At 41.3% G+C, this 14,569-nt stretch overlaps 1 protein-coding gene across 3 annotated transcripts in view; it reads left to right on the top strand.

Moving 5' to 3' along the window:
- LOC121905823 (inactive rhomboid protein 2-like) overlaps positions 1–14,563 on the top strand; it is a 30,299-nt gene extending 15,736 nt beyond the window's left edge. For all 3 annotated transcript variants that reach the window (XM_042424362.1, XM_042424370.1, XM_042424354.1), the window contains 14 exons: positions 445–666; positions 1,474–1,602; positions 2,366–2,475; positions 2,715–2,933; positions 3,233–3,344; positions 3,737–3,811; positions 4,862–5,023; positions 5,294–5,379; positions 5,557–5,620; positions 5,775–5,869; positions 6,012–6,087; positions 6,176–6,276; positions 6,828–6,981; positions 11,902–14,563. In XM_042424362.1, the coding sequence (XP_042280296.1) occupies positions 445–666; positions 1,474–1,602; positions 2,366–2,475; positions 2,715–2,933; positions 3,233–3,344; positions 3,737–3,811; positions 4,862–5,023; positions 5,294–5,379; positions 5,557–5,620; positions 5,775–5,869; positions 6,012–6,087; positions 6,176–6,276; positions 6,828–6,981; positions 11,902–12,333 (2,037 nt within the window). In that variant the 3' untranslated portion in view covers positions 12,334–14,563. The remainder of the gene's footprint in view (positions 1–444; positions 667–1,473; positions 1,603–2,365; positions 2,476–2,714; positions 2,934–3,232; positions 3,345–3,736; positions 3,812–4,861; positions 5,024–5,293; positions 5,380–5,556; positions 5,621–5,774; positions 5,870–6,011; positions 6,088–6,175; positions 6,277–6,827; positions 6,982–11,901) is intronic.
- The last annotated feature ends 6 nt before the right edge of the window (positions 14,564–14,569 follow it).

The following is a 14,569-nucleotide window of genomic DNA, read 5'->3' on the forward strand; positions in this document are numbered from 1 at the left end:
GAGCATCTGCGCCCCAGATGAATCAAGTCACTCTCTTCAGTCTTTGTCAGGCAGCCATACTCATCTACTCATCATCACAATATGTAGTTTTCCGTCTTTTCACCGTCTTCTTCTTACCTTCACCTGCTTTTTTTGCGGCTCTGCACCTGTTCGCTCATCTCATCTAGAGGATCAGTGATAAGTATTTTCAACTAGCAACAGTTTTTTTTTTTTTTTCTCCTCTTACTTTACACAAATGCATGCACATACAAACGCAGGCAAAAGCAAGTCTTGTACCACAGTGCGACCATTGTTAACTCAGCAAGGTTTAAAGATTATCATCTCTGAGTGACTCATCTTTCACAGCTCTCTAGCTGAGAATACTGCTTTATCTTGAAAGCTTTCAGAGGACAATGCATGTAAGATATCTATATCAGGTTGAATATAATCACTTGTTTTCACTAGATCGTGGATCCCTTGGCACGCGGACGAGCCTTCCGTTGCCCAGATGAGGTGGACAACCGCTCCCCGAGGACGCCCCACACCCCCCACGTGGTTCCCGTCACCCCGGGGGTCACTTCGCTCAGCTCCATCACCAGCCAGCGCTCCGGGTACAGCCGCTTCCCCAGACGTAAGAGGGAGTCCGTCGCCCGCATGAGCATCCGAGCTGCGTCCAACCTGCTGAGGGTGGGTGGGGGTACCTATGTGTGGCCAGAGAATTTTCAAGGGAATTTGAGGAAAAAGTTTAGAAATGGGTGGTGTTACAATTTTTTTTTTCGTGCACATTGTTTGTATTAGATTTTCCATTTTCCCCCCACAGCAACCACAACTTTGCTAGTCAGAACTGTGGAATTTATACAGCTTCACTCAGTAAAAACTCGTAACAGATTTCTGTGGACTGCAAATAGATTTCATGATGTGGGATGTATTCAGAAAACGAATGTGAGATTACTTCATGACCAGACTACACTAAGATCTGCTTTTGTTGCTTTAAGAGGCAGAATTAATCCAACTAAACAGTGGTAAGAGTGGTAAATAATCTGTATAAAGAAACAAGGGGTGTACATACTTTTGCATGCAGATTTTTTAAATATATTTTAATTTTGTAAATTAAAAAAAACTTGTATAGATCTCAGACACAATTTCAAATATTGGCATTATCATTATGTGGGGTAACAAATTATGCAAAGTATCCACAGAGTAGTCAAACCTTTGCATAGTGTCACTTGTTTACCTTCACTCAGCTCAAAAACAACCTCCACAAACCCACAGGGGGATAAAATACTTCGGGTTTGGAGGTTTTCCAGTGTAGTTCTGGTAAGTTACGGAGATGTTGGTTTGTCTGTGGTTGTGTGCATGTTTAGTGTCCCTTGAGACAAAATACAGCTTCTAGTGTTTATATTACTGTTTATTTCTATGTAGAGCATAACTGAACTGTTCAAAGATGCATAATGCATGTATGAAGTCATTTATTATGTGATGTGTGTTGTCCAGGGTCGTAGCGGCTTGGCAGGCTCTCAGACAGGTCGCAGTTTCCCCAGGAGGAGCTTCGCCAGGCCCAGCTGGATGGACGAGGACACTGTGGACTCTGCAGATACGTCCGAGTCGCTCTTCTTCAGCAAGGTCAGCGAGCTCCTGCTCCGTACTCTTAATAATGCCCCTGCAGCAATTTCTCTCTCTGCTTAGATTCCCTTTTGCAGTTTTTATTTCATTGTTCTTTCTGTTCTTCCTTTCCCATCTTTTAGTATGTCAGCAGTCCACTATTTAATATCATTTTCACTGCTTATATGCGTCTTTTATCAGCCTCTTATCTTCAGCAACCACTTCCTTCATCTATCTTCATCCTCCCTTCCTTCCGTCCTCTTCTTTGCACAATTACAGCATATTGAAACACACATCTGCTGCCAAGTCAGCAGCTGTGTCATCTATATACATCTCTTTTATTCCTCTCACATTACATCACGCCAGTCAGGAAGGGCTGTTTCCATTTTTATTTTTTTTATTTTTTTTATCTCATGCCACAACTGTCTTTCTCTTTTTGTAGCCTAGCCCTCCTCTTATGTCTCTCTTCCTGTCTCTCCTGCTCGGTCTGACCATTGTACTGTAGTTACTGTAGTTACTGCTTGAAAGAAGCTAAATGGAGCAAAATGGAGGTGAGAGGTTGAACATCCATTTCTAATAAGTATTACTACTGAAATATAGTAATGTTTAACAGATCCAGCAGCTCATCATCTCAGGTGTCCTCCCCCCTCCCCTACCTGATGTCTGCTATAGCTGGAACAGTAATCTATCGTCTAAATACATGATGCCTGGCTGCTGGTTAATGACTGCTCTCTCATCCTGCACTTTCTCTTTCTCCGTGACCTCTATAACCTCTGCTGCACAGGTCGATGCCCATGATGAGTTGTACTCTATGGCCGATGATGTATTCGAGTCGCCTCCCATGTCCGCCTCTTTTGCTCCCTGTGAGCCGCCTGAACAGACGTTCCCGAGCCTGTGAGTGATTATACAACCAAAAACACTATCTGTGAAGATCTATAGCTGTCTTTTAGTGGTCACTGATGCTCCCATGGTTCTCAATTCTCATTTCAGAGTAATTAATAATCTTTATGTTGCTACTCCAAAAACAGTATGCCAACTACTAATCAAGTTTTTCATTCTCTTGCCCCACTTTCTTCTTTTCTGTTCTTCAATTCCTTTTTCTTCCCACTCACTCGCCTTCCTCTCAACCCCAGTAAGGACATTTCTCGAACACCCAGGACACCAACAGTACAGCCCGAGAAAAGTCACCCTCGCCGCGGTCGTCGCATCGCCTCCCAAGTGAAGCACTTTGCATTCGACAAACACAAGCGTCAGTACGGCATGGGCGTCGTGGGGAAGTGGCTGAACCGCCACTATCGACGCAGTCTCAGCAGCAACGTACAGAAACAGTTGGACGACTTCCACAGCCACAGGTCGGGCATTAATAGATGTAAAGGACGTACTAATGGAACTAATTGGCTTACAGACCTCAGTCAGAGAGAGAAAACTACTGAGTGAAATCAGCTGCAGACACTACAGTAAAAAGTGATACAAAACCTGTTGAGAGAGAGAGATGAGGGGGTGAATTACAGGCTATGGTCATTTTAAGATAAATGAATTAGATTACAGACATTTTTCTCTACCGTCATGTGATGTTTGACACCAGGATCGATCAGTCATGATTTCTGCTTGTTCTACATGATTTAACGTCAGATCTTCTGCTGTGTTTTAGGCCCTACTTCACCTACTGGATCACATTTGTCCATATAGTAATCACTCTGCTGGCCTGTTGTACATATGGTTTCGCCCCTGTGGGGTTTGCACAACATTCTACAACCGAACTGGTGAGTAGTCGCTTGAAAATTGAGACCGTTGTTTGCAAAATATCTGTATTCATTAAGGAATAAGTAGGTGTACTATGAAATATTGACAACATGCTATCTGTAGTGTCCCTTTTTATGAAATAGATAATTAGAGCTGGTAATCTATGCTACATAGAGGCTCAGTAAACACTGGCTAACATTAATTATTGAGATTAACTTTAATGTGATCTTATTTTGTATCCTAGTAAACACAATGGAGTGAATTGAGGCATTTAAGAGGCAAAATTTGTTCTTTGTTTTTTTATTGTCTCTTGTACTCATAAATCATTAACAGCCTGTAAATGTTAATATAATAGAAGTTCTTTTGTTAAACAGTTCCATTGCCATCTGTGTCACTCTGTCGCCCTCTATAGGTGCTGAAGAACAAAGGCATTTATGAGAGCGTCAAACATGTCCAGCAGGAGAACTTCTGGATCGGACCTAGTTCTGTGAGTCTCTTGCTGGTCTTAGTTTAGCTGCTGTATTTAAATGTGGGTTTGTATCGGAGCTTTATCTCCATGTCTGAACCCAAGTGAACTTCTACCCAAAAATGATCCGCTCCAGGTCTACTGTACTATATTATCTACAGTCTGGGTGACATCAGACACGTTTAGCCTCATCTGGGACCAGATGCATAAAACTCTGTAGATAAAGTTTCTGGCTTTGTGTACGCATCAAGCCTGCCGCACCAGTCTGCAGCCTACACCTGTCAGTGAGACAAAGGGGGAAGAAGAAGTGTAGTTTCACCGATTTTTGTTGCACCGGCGAGGCTCTTTATAGCGTCCATATCATTAATTCATCACATGGACTGTAAACCATCAGCAGCAGTGATATCTCAGAAATGTAAGCGCTCATAGCACTGAGGATAAAATAAAGAATATTAACAGCAAAGTAAAATGTTGACTCTTATGTAAATTTAAAAAATCCAAAAATGAATCACACTAAAGTAATTAATCAATGTTACGTTTATAAATGTGCCTTTGATTGGCATTTTACAAATCACTGTGTAAACGCAAAAAAATATATACATACATCACGATCAGTGTAGCTGATAATCAACCTAAACAATGTTTGACTAAAAGTCTCATCACATCACCCTCAGATCGCTTTAGAAAAACATGTGTATGTCTGGTCTGAAGAATGCGTGAGGTGCACACATTCTGTGTTCATAATTTCCATTTTATGTGCAGGAAATGGCGTATGCATGTTTTTATTTGTGAATCCATTATGCATCTGGCCCCTGGTGTAGGGTCACACCCTCATTGGTTTGACACTTACTGTTTCTGTATTTCCCGTGAAATACATTTGTCACCAGTTCCACGTTTAAGGTTTCACTCGACAAAGTGTCCATTTGAGGTTTCCGTATTATCTTGAAAATAAAAAGACCAGCCGTGTTCGATTAATTCTTTTAATTTTTAGTTTTTCTTTTCTGCAGATCCCTTTAACATGTGTGGGTTGCCACATTCGTACATCTTTACCATCATTTTCCCCCTTATCAGGAGGACCTGATCCACCTAGGGGCCAAGTTCTCGCCGTGCATCCGTCAGGACAGACAGGTCGTCGAACTGATCCGGAAGGCCAAAGACCTGGAGAGAGAATCTGGCTGCTGCATTCAGAACGACAACTCTGGATGTGTGCAGACCCTCAGCACCGACTGCTCTGTACGTGGTTTATCCTTCACCCTAAAGTGTTGCACCTTTAGCGTATCAGTGTAGAAGACTTTGCTCTGGTTTGAGAAGTCTGTGCATCAATGAAAATGTGCAAGAAATTACCCACAAACTAGAAACAGTATGGCACTCTTAAACACATGCTGGCACGTGAGGATAATTAGATTGCTGCTCGTTATTTAATTCCCTTTTGAACCTATGAAATCAAGCAAAATAATGCTGTGCTAAATACTAAAAACACTGTCTATGCTGCTGTCTATGCAGGAGACACTGGCCACCTTTATGAAATGGAACAATGAGCAAGTGGACGTCATCAGGTCTTCTGGTTCTGTCTGTCACCAGGATCCCAGGTGAGGATATGTATATTATTATTGTGCCTACACGCACAGCACTTCTAAGAAAACATTAACATTATTAGTATGTCATTAGGGATTTGAAAGTTCTTTAATTGTCAAAATTGGCTCGTCAATGTGTCTTCAATCTTTTGAAACCTTCCCTTGTCTCTCCGTGTCGCGTGCTGCGAGCAGAGTGTGTGAAGAGCCTGCCTCTGCAAAGCCTCACACGTGGCCAGATGACATCACCCAATGGCCGGTGAGAGAACACTGCTATTAATACACTCTCTTCTGTGTTCAAACAAAATATTTTTATGCACCTTTTCCAATGCTACTCTCTGTGTCTGAGGTTCACAAAAGAAAATATGATTGATTGTATGTTGTATTATTTCTTATTACTCGTCCTTTTCCAGGTGTGCACATATCCCAAGAAGTGGAACCACACAGGCTACAGACACATGGACTGTAACATCAAGGGCCGGCCTTGCTGCATAGGAACTAAGGGCAGGTGAGAAATGTGGGCTGATATTCTTACAGCTGAGTGTTGTTGTTTTACTGGCTTTATGGCCTCATTAATCATTTGCTTGCTAAATCATTACTATGTCATGTGGAGAAAAAAAAAAACTGCCTTTTGTTTGTCCCTCCTTTAGATGTGAGATCACGACCAGAGAGTATTGCTCTTTCATGCATGGTTACTTCCATGAGGAAGCCACGCTCTGCTCACAGGTAGTGTGCTTGCATGTATTAAGTCTATATATGTGTGTGTGTGTGTGTGTTGGTGTGTTAGTATATTTCTGACACTACGTTCGTGCAGGTCCACTGTCTGGATGATGTGTGCGGCTTGCTGCCTTTCCTGAACCCTGACGTTCCTGATCAGTTCTACCGTCTCTGGCTCTCTCTCTTCCTCCATGCTGGGTGAGCACCGTACCCTTCAACAACACTTATATTTACTTTCTGTTATTTCAAGTTATTAGTATTTTTTTTAACAAATTAAGATGGAGTTTCAACATCTCAAATTGCTATAAATGAGCCCTGAATCAGCCATTGAGGTATAGAGAAAGTAACACCTCACAACTGCTAAATAACATTGAGAGAATGTTTAATATGCTGTAACAAAGTGTTAAGCCTATTAAGCTGAGTCAGTGAGCTGTGAAAAATGTAAACAATGATTACCGTGTGGTTTCAGCGTGTCAGCATCCTTCAGGATTCAAACCTAATGAGATATTTGTAAAAGAGGCCCCGCTGCTCGTGAGCCGCTCACTCACATGAGCAAGTCTTACTGTTAATTCTACTGTAGGCGTACGGGGAAATCGCTCAGGTCTGCTTTAAAAACAAGTAATAAACAGGCCAAAGGAGGTTTCAGAAAAAATGTCTGCAGTGTGTGTTAAAATGAATATAACTACAACTACTATCACAGTGTTGTGCAGTTGTGTCATGCTGAGCCTGATGTCTGTCTGTGTGTTTAGGCTGTTACACTGCGTGGTGTCAGTGGTGTTCCAGATGACCATACTGAGAGACCTGGAGAAGCTGGCAGGTTGGGTCCGCATCTCCATCATTTACATCCTCAGCGGCATCACTGGAAATCTCGCCTCTGCCCTGTTCCTGCCCTACAGAGCCGAGGTTGGTTCTTCACATGAATACATGCATGCACACAAACACAAACAATGCACTCATGCACAAATAAAGGCTCTGTCTTTTGATGTCCAGTATAGTCTGGGACACTTGCATGTATCTATGCATGTATGCATATTAAAACATGCACATCAGTGCATGAATGCAGGTTGCAGACCCTTCATATGTACAGCTACAAACAAACACACAAAGAGAGACTGCGTAGTATGTACAGTATTTACACACACACACACACACACACACACACTCTTGTTAATGAGCATAGAACAGTTTGCAAAAAAAAGGGATATGTTTTTGCACATACTTGATCTTTCATGATGTCTAATGTTATCCAGTACATATAGTACATAACTCAATAAATCTGCAGGTGCAAAAAACTCTGAAAGAGGCCAACGATGGGGGAAAAACAGCTTATTTCACAGATTAGTTTTAATATTAATCAGAAACACGATTGGGCAGCAATAGCCTTTGTTGGGATTGCCAGGAGTGGCTGATTTATTTATGTTACTTAAGTGCCTCACACACACACACACACACACCACAGAGAGAGAGAGTTAAATGCACATGCCATGCTGATCTCTGAGCTGCTCAGATGTCTGGCAGTGAGAGAGATGTGCGATACGGACCTGTGCTCCTGCTCCTGAATTACATTTCCAAAGGCACCACCCTCACCAAATATTAAGGCCGTAAAACTCTGATGAATATTTAGATTTAATAGCTGCAGAATCCGGTCTGATCGTGTCATCCACATCAGTTTAGCCTTTACATCTCATGTCGACAAACAGGTTTTTTTGGTGATATTTAGGAAATCTTGGTGGAAGAGTAAAAAGATCCACACTGTTACCACATTTCCATTGTAACTATTGTTTATTCCCTGCTGTTTACACTCAGTGGCATAGCTCAGCTTAGCTCAGCTCACTTACTGGAGGAGCTTTCTCCTGCTGAGGATTATTGGAGCAGACTTGACTGGCCCATCTACAGAGGTCCAGGGGGGGCACGGGAAACACTTCATGGTGTTAACTGTGCAAGTGACTGGAAAAACTGGGCTTAAACCGACAAGAGTTCATGAAACTGCTTCACAGTGGCTGAGTCATTGTTATGGAGAGAACAGCACCATCCAATCCAGCGTTAAGCACACCTCGAGCATATTAAAAGACCATTCTCCAACACAGACCATAGCTTTTTAACTGAATGAGTACTTTTCTGCAACACTTCAGTCAGACATTGGTTTTGCTTCTGTTGGTAGCAGCTTGTTTTAAATGAACTGAATCGTTAGCAGGAGCATCGATATCCATAATTAAACGGACATAGAGTCAAAGATTGGTATCAGTAGAATCTCACACTTCAGCAGAGAATCCGAGAAACAAAGATGTCATATTATCAAGTCAAGTGTATCTATTAATACGTCTACTTACTACCAAATATAGAGACAAACTTTTAAAAACGGACCTCACATATTAGCATGTTAAATTTGAGTTAGCAGCATGTGTCTGTGATCATTCTGTCTGGATAAAGAAAGTAGCTGAAGTTTAACATGAATAAAAGACAGGGCACTTTATATCTTTAGGGAGTACTGTCTAAAAAATTACAATTATTTTGGCCAAACAAATGAAAGCTGCATATTGATGTTGACTGGATACATTTTCTCCTTCAGTCTGTGCTGGAAAAAAGAGACAAATGGAAATTTATTTTAAATGAGGCTATAAAACAAAAAGATGACAAAGGCGGCTTAGTTGTTAAATGATTGATGCTTACACGCACATCATCACCACACCTGCAAGATGAAGCTTCACGTGTTTTATGAACATCGTTACCACAGTCGATCTGCGCCGTAGCGTCCTGTCAGATGTACTGATGATGGAAAGTTGAAGCAATCCTCTTGGCACACAAGATTAAGTGTGTGTGTCTGTATGTGTGTGTGTGAGAGAGAGAGAGAGAGAGTGGTTGCTGAGTCAACTGCTGCTAATTTAATTTATGCCATACGTTCAGGGGGAAAATACAAGTATAGACTCAGGAGATCCACCGATATTTAAAACCTGTAAATATTTATGAGCTGTTGTTTCCTGATGATGGTTTTAAAGGAAAAACCAAAGCCTCTAGTATTTTCTCAGTCAAAGCGTAATGCTTCCAGAAAAACACATTGATCTGTACAAATTACTCAGTGCGTGAAAAGAACGCAGTCTGGATTACCTACATTTTACTGGCACGTGTTTTCTCTTCAGTATGTCTCTGTAAAGCCCACTTTCCCCTTTAAGAGATTAGGTTAATGCCATTGTGTGGGTTCACAAAGGCTACTGCTACGGTACTTAGTGAATGGGATTACGTTTTTTCTTTTAAACAAAGACAATTGTTGCATAGAGTAAACCTGTCTGGTGAAGCTTCTGGTCTACACACCTTTTACGAACACGCTGGCAGAGAGCTCCTCTTTGATATAATAGACAAGTGTGGTGGATGAATTTAAAAAAATATATATATATGACAGGTAACGAATGAGAAATGTATTTTGCCTCTCGGCCTTTGTATTGATGTCATCGAGACATCTGTTATCTTCCTCATAAGCCGACCCCGAATGCTCTCATCTGACGTTTGCGTGGTGAGACATGCGGTGTCTCTCGCCGTGACGCATCTTGACGTGAGAGACAGAAATCCCACCGTCCAGCTCGCCTTAGTTCTGACCAGGTCACAAGTCTTCACACAGGAACCAGGAATAACCGGAGGAAGCACATGCAAGGCACAACACACGGCGGTCAAGCCACTTAAAGAGGCGGTTTAAGTGGATTATTCTTAAACTGTTGAGATAAGAAGACCCTATGGCCTCAGCATAAGTGACTCAAACAACAGCCGTGACTCGAACAATAATAATAATAATAATGATTCTCACAAGTGAAACAGATCCAAAGAAATGTGAAAGTACAGCAACAACCGTTTCTCCTCTTAAACTGTTTGACAATAATTCTCAGTATTGTGATTTTATAATAATAGTGAAGCAAAAACACTCTTCACACTTCATTATTCAGGTAGATGTTTCTCTGATCTCATTACCTGGTTGGATTATGGTTTTAGGTGCTTCATCACCTGCTGCTTTATTTATATGTAATGTTTTTAAATGCCTCCAATTACAAAGCTTGTAATCAAAGACTCAAAGACTTTATTACAGTTGACATTCTGATGGCAGAATAAATGAAAAAAGTCCAGACCGGTGTTCACATAAGTAGCGTGAAAGGTTTGAAAGGATAAACAAGGAGTCTGTGTTCTAGTTAGATATTTGATGATCTTTAAAATTGCACTTTTATGAGCTCAGTGAAGGAAATAAACATAAAAGTACTGACTTCTACATCCCGCAGCTGAAAGTGATGTCTTTATTTGTTCTGTGTTTCAGTCAGACACGTCTCCGTTCCTGCACGCAGTACTTTTGAAACTTGAACAATTATGCAGAAGAAGAAAATAGCGCAGCAGCCTTGTAATCTTTAGTTAAGAATAGCAGTAATTCGTATGTTTGCTTGGGATGGTGTGACTATACTTAGACAAGTGGTGGGTTAAACACCACCTCACCCTCACACTCGTCAACAGAAGAGAGAAGAGAGGTGATTTGAAAACTACACACGTGTGATTTTATAGTTATTTATCAAATGCAGATAGATTAAACGTTCCCTCCCTTGACACACACACACACACACACACACACACACACTCTGTCTCAGGAATTTGATTGAAATCATGCAATGAAAACATGATAGTTCATCATGACGGTTGAACAGTAAACTATTACTCAGTCATTGCACATCTTAAACATCTGCTCCTGGCTTTTTTATCTCAGCCAACGGTGAGCGAGCGACCGTGGCGCATGCTAGGAACGTGTCAGCATGCACGTCTGGAGCGTGTGGGTGGAGTGCTTTGCCACACTTTTTCTGTTTGTGGTAGTCGAATGTCTTCACAGATTAGCCATCTGCCTCTGACCAGGCCAAGCCTCCAAACTCAGCCCTGACGTCACTGTAATCTGCTCACCTTTACTGCCTGACCCAGAGCTCGTACCGCGCTCCCTCCGCAGAACTAGATGTAAAATAAAAGAGATTGCATGCAGGTAAAACTGCATTTGTACAGTAAACATAAACAACATCATAACTTCCTTAAACCTGTGATCAGTGCAGTATTTTTTACTGTCATAATCGTTTGGTTAAAGGGAAGTTTTTTATCCTATGTCCGTTAATTATTAGTTAATACTAATAGTAGTGTATACTAATACTATTAGTATACACTAATATTAGTTAATTAAAATACTCTGATGTGAACTTGTTGCTAAGATTTAGTAATCAGGTTAAATCTCTGCTGTTCTGGTCGTATACAAACTCTGTGTGCAAGTGTAATAATTAAAATACCAGTCATTTTGAAAGACATGAACATGACTTATGCTTAAAACTATTTCCTCTGTGACAGTGAGAAACAGCATGAACAGGCATCCTTTGCTACAGGGAAGTTCGACATGATGTAATATTGATAACTAAATCCCATGTGACACATTCGAACTGGAATGTATTCAACCTGCATGTACGACCTTGTATTATCTACTGAATAAGAGGACAATGTATTCACTGTTCAGAATACATTTTGCTGTTATTTGAAGCAAAAATAAAGGAACAACAGTCATGAGTAAACCAAAAGCCCCGAGTCATCAGTAAGCAGGATGTATGCGTTTTATCTTGAGCACACATCATAGTTGATGACGTGTGTCATGAATATATCCAGTGTTCAGTCATACATGAGTCTTCTGAATGCACAATGTGGAGGTGTGTTTTTTTATATAAGTGGGTACAGCTTCCTCCTGGACTAAAACTAGATAAACTGTCTTTGTTGTGTTGGTTTTAAATTGAATTCTGGGAAAGTCTGTGACTTGTCTTTTTCTCCCTCCAGGTGGGACCTGCAGGGTCTCAGTTTGGACTCCTCGCTTGCCTGTTTGTCGAGCTGTTTCAAGGCTGGCAGATGCTGCAGAAACCGTGGAAGGCCTTTCTCAAACTGTTGGGCATCGTCCTTTTCCTCTTCATGTGCGGCCTCCTGCCGTGGATCGACAACATTGCCCACATCTTTGGTTTCCTCAGCGGCATGCTGCTGTCCTTTGCCTTCCTGCCCTACGTCACGTTCGGGACTTTTGACAAGTACCGGAAACGTATCCTCATCGGTGTGTCAATGGTGGCCTACATTGGGCTGTTCTCTTCCCTCATCGTTTGGTTTTATATCTACCCGATTAACTGGCACTGGCTGGAGCATCTCACCTGCCTGCCTTTCACTAGCAAGTTTTGTGAAAAGTACGACATTGACCACAACATTGACGATGTGGTGCACTAGTCACAAGGCTACGAATGACGTCCAAGATGACCACAACCTCTGCGCTGCTGATCCAGTAGCTTCTAGCCAGTGGCTAGGACGGTTGTTTCCATGTCAACTCAGTGGCCTGAAGAATGTGGCAATCATGTTTCTTTTATTATTCTCTCATCAAAGGACCTGATCAGAGTGTTTGAACTGGATCTGTCACTTCTCATCATCCTCTGATTCACGTACTTCCATGAAACTTTACTCAACCATTTTAATCATCAGTCAAGTCTGGCGCTACCTAGCATATTAATTTGCTACTGGGCTAGCAGATCCTCAGAATCTGAGGGCAGGAAATGATACTGTAAACTGCGTAGAGCTGTGTGGACTTTCAAGGAAAAGATCTGCAGAGTGACGGTCTGATTCCTCCAGTTCATGAAAAGTCACATCAACCTAAAGAAGCCAAATGAAAGAAGAAGACACGTGCCCACAATCACTTTTCCCTTGAACTCTATGGATGACAAACATTTGAGATGAAAAGAAAGACTGACGCCATAGTGAATCATCAGGTATCTTGTAGCCCGAAGAATTCAGAGACGTCAGATTCCTCCTTATTTCATTTTCAGTAACACTGGGTCTAACACTACAGCCGCTGTCATGACATACTTTCAGAATTTTTTGTTTGTTTGTTTGTTTGTTTTTTTTATGTTTTGCTCTTTTATATGTATGCACTTGGCTTGTCAATATTCTTTGGAGCAGTGAATCATTATGCTAAAGTTAATAAGCTCCAAGTATTAGCTGTGCAGCTGGAGTAATCAAACTGAAACGGTGGTCGAATAAGGCAAACTATATCTAAAACCACTCGTTGCCTTAAACAGACTACGCCATCTAACCAAGTTGCATCATTGTACTTTTTGATATAGCTTGTGATCAACTCACTGAATGATACTAAATGCATTTCTGACCCTAACCTACCAAAGCGACGTCACAAGCTGCTTATACTGTATATGCATTTTCTCTTTACAGATCCGAGTCGAATCTTAGATTTTTTTTTTTGTACGTCACTGCCACAAACTGTTCAACAGCTCTCAGTCAAGCTCCACTCGCTGTACAATGTCTCAGATTTGTCAGATAACACAGTGGTGCCTAAACCGTTTTGTATATTTACTCTGACATTAACGTTAATAGTATATTTATTCACAAGAATTCTCTTAACCGGACATTTTTGTTAGATCAAAGCAGATGTCAGTTTTGTACTGTATTTTATGACTTGGTGAAAGAAAACAGTCATGTGATCACAAGATGTCATTTATGTTTCACCTGAGCCTTAATGTGTTTGTGAAATGTACGGCAGTAAGGCTTTGTTTTTACCATTTACACTGGTGGGGAAAAAAACAAAACAATGCAAACTAAAGGATTTTAAAGCGATGTGTCCGCAGGCAGGATTTTCTTCAAACAGACACATTCAGACTAAACCTGGACTCTTTTTTTACCCCTTTTCTTTTCTGTCTGTCCTAACAGCTGATTGCTTTGGATGATGGTTCATGACCCGCATTAAATTGTCGCTGTTCTTGGTGGGTCCCTGACAATGTGACAAGTGTAACAATAGGATTTCAGGTGCTGTTCCAAGTGAAACGGTTAACGCACGGACTCCTGGCCTTAAATGTATTGGATCTGGTTTGTTTTTGTTCAGGACTGTGACATGTGTTGACCCCCAGCTGCTGGGAAAGCCACTGTAATGGAGGATTATGTGAGTTACTAAGTGAGTTATGAGATTATGTGAGTTAGTCCGCACGGCTGACTCACTGGTCGTCTGGTGTCGCTGAAAACACAAAGTTATCGCAAAAACAAAATAAGACAGTTGAAATATTTTAATCAGTTTTAACGCCGCTGTGTTTTGATGTAAAGGTCGTCTGTTTCAAGCCATAGGACTCCGCCCTCGTACAGTAGGAGGGCAAAGTGAAAACGACGCCATCCACCTCTTTTCAGGAAACCTCTTTACTGTGCCTTTTGACTTGTGAGCATATGAATGTTCGACCTGATCCACGACAAACCCAACAATCATGACCGCACGCAGCCTTTAGACTGCTGTGTTTGTATTTGGGACCAAATGTATTGGAATTTTTTTTTTTGAAAAAAAAGGGAAAGTTCAAAATTCATATCAGGTCATGGTCAAGGTACTGTTCTGTTTTGCTTCAGTTTTATGTGAAAATGTATGTATGTCAAAGCAATCATGTCAAAATAAATACCACTCTAGTAATAATAAGGTTCG

Source organism: Thunnus maccoyii, chromosome 2 (assembly GCF_910596095.1).
Source record: "Thunnus maccoyii chromosome 2, fThuMac1.1, whole genome shotgun sequence".
NCBI lineage: Eukaryota > Metazoa > Chordata > Actinopteri > Scombriformes > Scombridae > Thunnus > Thunnus maccoyii.